Below are 6,521 nucleotides of genomic sequence, written 5' to 3'. Positions count from 1 at the left end.
TTGTTAACTCTACATACCAGCCCCTCCCATTAAAGTCTTTTATTTTGGTAACCCCTACGTACCAGCCCCTCCCTTTAAAGACTTTTATTTTGGAAACCCCTACGTACCAGCCCCTCCCTTTAAAGACTTTTATTTTGGTAACCCCTATGTACCAGCCCCTCCCTTTAAAGACTTTTATTTTGGTAACCAGCTTTGCTCCTCTCTTTGATTTATCCGATAAAACTGCAGCCGAGCTCAACGCAACGACGACGGCAACAATGGCATCGACAGCAACAACTGCAAATGCAACTACAGCAATGACAGCAAAAGCTGCAACTATGGCAATAAAAGCAACAACTGAAACTACAGCAATAACAGCAACAACTGCAACTACAGCTATGACATCAACTGCAACAACAGCAATGACAGCAACTACTGCAACTAAGGCGATAAAAGCAACTGCAACTACAGCAATGACAGTAACTACTGCAACAACAGCAATGACTGCAACTACTGCAACTACATCAATGACAGCAACAACTGCACCTACACCAATAAAAGCAACAACTTCAACTACAGCAATGATAGCAACTGCAGCTACAGAAATGATAACAACAACTGCAATTACAGCAATAACATCAACTGCAACTACAGCAATGGCAGCAACAACTGCAACTAAGGCAATAAAAGCAACTGCAACTACAGCAATGACAGCAACAACTGCAACTACAGCAATGACAACAACTACAGCAATGAAATCAACAACTGCAGCTACAGCAATGACAGCAACACCTGCAACTACAGCAATGACAACAACTACAGCAATGAAATCAACAACTGCAAGTACAGCAATGACAACAAAAACTGCAACTACAGCAGTGACAGCAACTACAGCTACAGAAATGACAACAACAACTGCAATTACAGCAATGACATGAACTGCAACTACAGCAATGACAGGCACAACTGCAACTACAGCAATGGCAACAACAACTGCAACTACAGCAATGACAGCAACTGCAACAATAGCAAAGACAGCAACTGCAATTACAGCGATGACATCAACTGCAACTACAGCAATGACAGCAAAACTGCAACTACAGCAATGACATTAAAAGCTGCAACTAAGGCAATAAAAGCAACTACTGCAACTACAGCTATGACATCAACTGCAACAATAGCAATGACAGCAACTACTGCAGCTACAGCAATGACAACAACAACTGCAATTACATCAATAAAAGCAACAACTGAAACTACAGCAATGACAGCAACTGCAGCTAAAGAAATGACAACAACTGCAACTATAGCAATGACAGCAACTACTGCAACTAAGGCAATAAAAGCAACTGCAACAACAGCAATGACAGCAACTACTGCAACAACAGCAATGACAGCAACTACTGCAGCTACAGCAATGACAACAACAACTGCAACTACATCAATAAAAGCAACAACTGCAACTACAGCAATGACAGCAACTGCAGCTACAGAAATGACAACAACTGCAACTATAGCAATGACAGTAACTACAGCAACTAAGGCAATAAAAGCAACTACTGCAACTACAGCAATGACAACAACAACTGCAACTACATCAATGACAGCAACAACTGCACCTACACCAATGAAAGCAACAACTTCAACTACAGCAATGATAGCAACTGCAGCTACAGAAATGATAACAACAACTGCAATTACAGCAAAAACATCAACTGCAACTACAGCAATGACAGCAACAACTGCAACTAAGGCAATAAAAGCAACTGCAACTACAGCAATGACAGCAACAACTGCAACTACAGCAATGACAACAACTACAGCAATGAAATCAACAACTGCAGCTACAGCAATGACAGCAATGACAACAACTACAGCAATGAAATCAACAACTGCAAGTACAGCAATGACAACAAAAACTGCAACTACAGCAGTGACAGCAACTACAGCAATGACAGCAACAACTGCAACTACAGCAATGACAGCAACTGCAGCTACAGAAATGACAACAACAACTGCAATTACAGCAATGACATGAACTGCAACTACAGCAATGACAGGCACAACTGCAACTACAGCAATGGCAACAACAACTGCAACTACAGCAATGACAGCAACAACTGCATCTACATCAATAAAAGCAACAACTGCAACTACAGCAATGACAGCAACTGCAACAACAGCAATGACAGCAACTGCAATTACAGCGATGACATCAACTGCAACTACAGCAATGACAGCAAAACTGCAACAACAGCAATGACATTAAAAGCTGCAACTAAGGCAATAAAAGCAACAACTGCAACTACAGCTATGACATCAACTGCAACAATAGCAATGACAGCAACTACTGCAGCTACAGCAATGACAACAACAACTGCAATTACATCAATAAAAGCAACAACTGAAACTACAGCAATGACAGCAACTGCAGCTAAAGAAATGACAACAACTGCAACTATAGCAATGACAGCAACTACTGCAACTAAGGCAATAAAAGCAACTGCAACTACAGCAATGACAGCAACCACTGCAACAACAGCAATGACAACAATACCTGCAACTACATCCATGACAACAATACCTGCAACTACATCCATGACAGCAACAACTGCAACAACAGCAATGACAGTAACTACTGCAACTACAGCAATGACAACAACTGCAACTACATCAATGATAGCAACTGCAGCTACAGAAATGATAACAATAACTGCAATTAGAGCAATAACATCAAATGCAGCTACAGCAATGACAGCAACAACTGCAACTAAGGCAATAAAAGCAACTGCAACTACAGCAACCACAGCAACAACTGCAACTACAGCAATGACAACAACTACAGCAATGAAATCAACAACTGCAGCTACAGCAATGACAGCAACACCTGCAACTACAGCAATGACAACAACTACAGCAATGAAATCAACAACTGCAAGTACAGCAATGACAACAAAAACTGCAACTACAGCAGTGACAGCAACTACAGCAATGACAGCAACAACTGCAACTACAGCAAACAACCACAAAAACAACCTAATATTGAACAACCACATCAACAACCAGAAACTGAACAACCACATCAACAACTTGATACTGAACAACCACATCAACAACCACAATAACAAACTAACATTGAACAACCAATTCAACAACCAGCAACTAAACAACCACATAAACAACCTGATACTGAACAACCACATCAACAACCAGCAACTAAACAACCACATCAACAACCTGATACTGAACAACCACATCAACAACCTAATATTGAACAACCACATCAACAACCAGAAACTGAACAACCACATCAACAACCAGCAACTAAACAGCCAAATCAACAACCAGCAACTGAACAACCACATCAACAACCAGCAACTACACAACCACAAAAACAACCTAATATTGAACAATCACATCAACAACCAGCAACTGAACAACCACATCAACAACTTAATACTGAACGACCACAACAACAACCAGCAACTGAACAACAACATCAACAACCAGCAACTGAACAACCACAACAACAACTAAATATTGAACAACCACATCAACAACCAGCAACTGAACAACCACAACAACAACTAAATATTGAACAACCACATCAACAACCAGCAACTGAACAACCACATCAACAACCAGAAACTGAACAACCACATCAACAACCAGCAAATGAACAACTATATCAACAACTGCAACATGATGTTCAACAGCCAAACTAAAGAGGAATTTCCCATCAGTCTCTGCCTGACGTAGTATTGAGCTCTCTGATTGGACGGTTATGTGTGCTAAATCTCAACATTACATTGAAGACTAACTGGCTGGTAAAGTCTCCTGACATCAGTTCATGCTACGACGTAAGAACGCGTCTGTTTAAGGGTCGATCCTGATCCCAAGAATCGGTGCATCCCTAGGACAAACTCTTCATCCCAACCCTAACGCACTGACGGACAACCTAAACTGGTCTAAACCCAGGTTTCTCAGAACCGGGATCCGTTAATATCCCGGTTACTAGAGACGTTTTCATGCACAAAGAGAAACTGGGATCATCAGGTCCATGTAAACACAGTCGATGACTCGCCAACGTCTCCTCTGAGCAGCAGGATTTAGCCTCAGACAGAGGACCAGGTACGCTATACTGGCCTATGTGGAGGAGAAATGACAATGGTAGAAATGAAGAACCTGGTACCAAACAGGGTCCAGTCGAGCTGATACCGCTGATAGAGGCGCACCGATAGACGTTGAGACAACCCCAAAGGTTAAAGCACTTAAAGGTCCCGGCCTCTAACAGGTAGCCACTGATTTATGCTCAGAAATGTGGCTTTAAAATAATCTCAGCAAACAAGCCAGAAAAAGAAAAACTCTTAGAAGTGAGTCAAAGTAGGGATGCCCTGATCACATTTTTATACAGCAGATGTGAGAGCAGTCAATCACAGCCATGAAACTGATCAGAGTGATAGTTTCTGATTTATCTGCTGGTTTACTTAGCTCTGTAGTGTCCTTAGACCTCCTACAGGGGGCAGTATCACCTGATAAAAGGAGCCCACAGTCACCAACATGCTAAAAATCCAAACAACCTCCCAGTGCAGAGCTGTGGAAGAACACAAGAACGTCCTGTAGGGGAACAGAAACGGGCAATTTGGCTGATAGAAGATCAGTGCTAAAGGTTTCAGTAAAAATACTAGCACTGACGACAAAACATACCTCAGCTCTGTCATGGCTTTATGAACCACTGAAAATCACAAACGTCCATTTTTTCATTCCGGTCATTATTTAAGACTTTTTTTTCCTGTGATGGTACGGGCGACCGTTCAGAGGGGACTGTCCTGATTGTGTGGCTGCTGCCTTCATTGTTGTTGAGTCATCATTGCTGTCGATGTTGCCATCTTTGTTGCTGTCATTGTTGCTGCAATCGCCGTTGCCATGGTCACTGCCATCATAGTTGCTGTGGTTGTTGCTCGCGGCTCGGCTGCAGCTCCGTTACCTCGACCTGCACCCCCTCAGGATGCACCTCTCCTCACCTCCTCATCTCCCGCTGTGGGTGCAGAGCTCTAACTTTGAAGGGAATTGTAGTTTTTTTTTTTGGGATGAATAGTGTCGTTTTAAAGATGCTCTCTCTCTTTTTAGTGAACTTGGGTTCCGTCGTTTGCAGACGACATCCTAGTGTAGTTTGGTATATTTCTAGCTTATTGTAAGTCTTGCATTCCAACCTCTTTGTGTATCTCTTTAGTGACATTTGATCTGGATGGCGTGCTGTTACAGCAGGAAGCTAACAAACAACCTTCAGCTACACCATGTTTCATAAATCTGCAGTTTATCGACTACAGGGAGAAAGAAGACTTTTGTTACATATCTCATATGCAATCAGTTGCTGCCAAGTCAAAGTTACAGATTAGTGTATTGGTTGATCCAAAGAGATGATGAACACAACAACAGAACTATGACTGATTGTACAGTACCGTGTATCTTTGACATGTCATGTGTTATGTGGAAATGATTAAAAGACGAACCAGCGGTTTCATACTCTCCGGCCTCTTTCTTTGGTTTCTCTGTGGCAGGCAGAAATAAAACATCTTAAGAGAGATTATGAGATTTTTTCTTTGATTTTGATAATTTAAAGCTTGATCCTGTTTAAGAAAAATCACTTTAAACCCTCATTTAGATAGGGAGTGAGGCGTAAGGGTTTAGGGAGCTAGGTGTAAGGGTTTAGGGGGCTAGGTTTAAGGGTTTAGGGAGCTAGGTTTAGGGGTTTAGGGAGCTACGTTTAAGGGTTTAGGGAGTTAGGTTTCAGGGTTTAGGGAGTTAGGTTTAAGGGTTTAGGGAATTAGGTGTAAGGGTTTAGGGAGCTAGGTCTAAGGGTTTAGGGAGCTAGGTTTAAGGGTTTAGGGAGATAGGTGTAAGGGTTTAGGGAGCTAGGTGTAAGGGTTTAGGGAGATAGGTGTAAGGGTTTAGGGAGCTAGGTGTAAGGGTTTAGTGGGGTAGGTGTAAGGGTTTAGGGAGTTGGGTATAAGGGTTTAGGAAGTAAGGTGTGAGGGTTTAGGGGGTTAGGTGTAAGGGTTTAGGGAGTTAGCGTTAAGGGTTTAGGGGGTTAGGTGTAAGGGTTTAGGGAGTTAGGTTTAAGGGTTTAGGGAGTTAGGTTTTAGGGTTTAGGGACTTAGGTGTAGGGGTTTAGGGAGTTAGGTGTAAGGGTTTAGGGAGTTAGGTGGTAGGGTTTGGGAGTTAGGTGTAGGGTTTAGGGAGTTAGGCATAAGGGTTTAGGGACTTAGGTGTAAGGGTTTAGGGACTTAGGTGTAGGGGTTTAGGGAGTTAGGTGTAAGGGTTTGGGGGTTAGGTGTAGGGTTTAGGGAGTTAGGTTTAAGGGTTAAGGGAGTTAGGTGTAAGGGTTTAGGGAGGTAGGTTTGAGGGTTTAGGGGGTTAGGTGTAAGGGTTTAGGGAGTTAGGTTTAAGGGTTTGGGGGTAAGGTGTACGGGTTTAGGAACTAGGTGTAAGGGTTTAGGGGGTTAGGTGTACGGGTTTAGGGGGTTAGGTTTAAGGGTTTG

General features: G+C 42.4%; 1 protein-coding gene across 1 annotated transcript; it reads left to right on the top strand.

The window, feature by feature from the left end:
• Positions 1-660: 660 nt before the first annotated feature.
• Positions 661-5,525, top strand: LOC121517390 (GATA zinc finger domain-containing protein 14-like). Its single transcript, XM_041799102.1, has 2 exons — positions 661-808; positions 1,864-5,525. The coding sequence occupies exon 2, from the start codon at positions 2,014-2,016 to the stop codon at positions 3,514-3,516; it is 1,503 nt and encodes a 500-aa protein (XP_041655036.1). The 5' UTR covers positions 661-808; positions 1,864-2,013; the 3' UTR covers positions 3,517-5,525.
• The last annotated feature ends 996 nt before the right edge of the window (positions 5,526-6,521 follow it).

This window comes from Cheilinus undulatus, linkage group 11 (assembly GCF_018320785.1).
Source record: "Cheilinus undulatus linkage group 11, ASM1832078v1, whole genome shotgun sequence".
NCBI lineage: Eukaryota > Metazoa > Chordata > Actinopteri > Labriformes > Labridae > Cheilinus > Cheilinus undulatus.
This window is presented reverse-complemented; position numbering and strand designations above follow the sequence as displayed.

What these genes read in the sequence shown, in the direction of transcription:
- LOC121517390 (XM_041799102.1), top strand. Translation starts at nt 2,014, where the DNA reads ATGAACTGCAACTACAGCAATGACAGGCACAACTGCAACTACAGCAAT.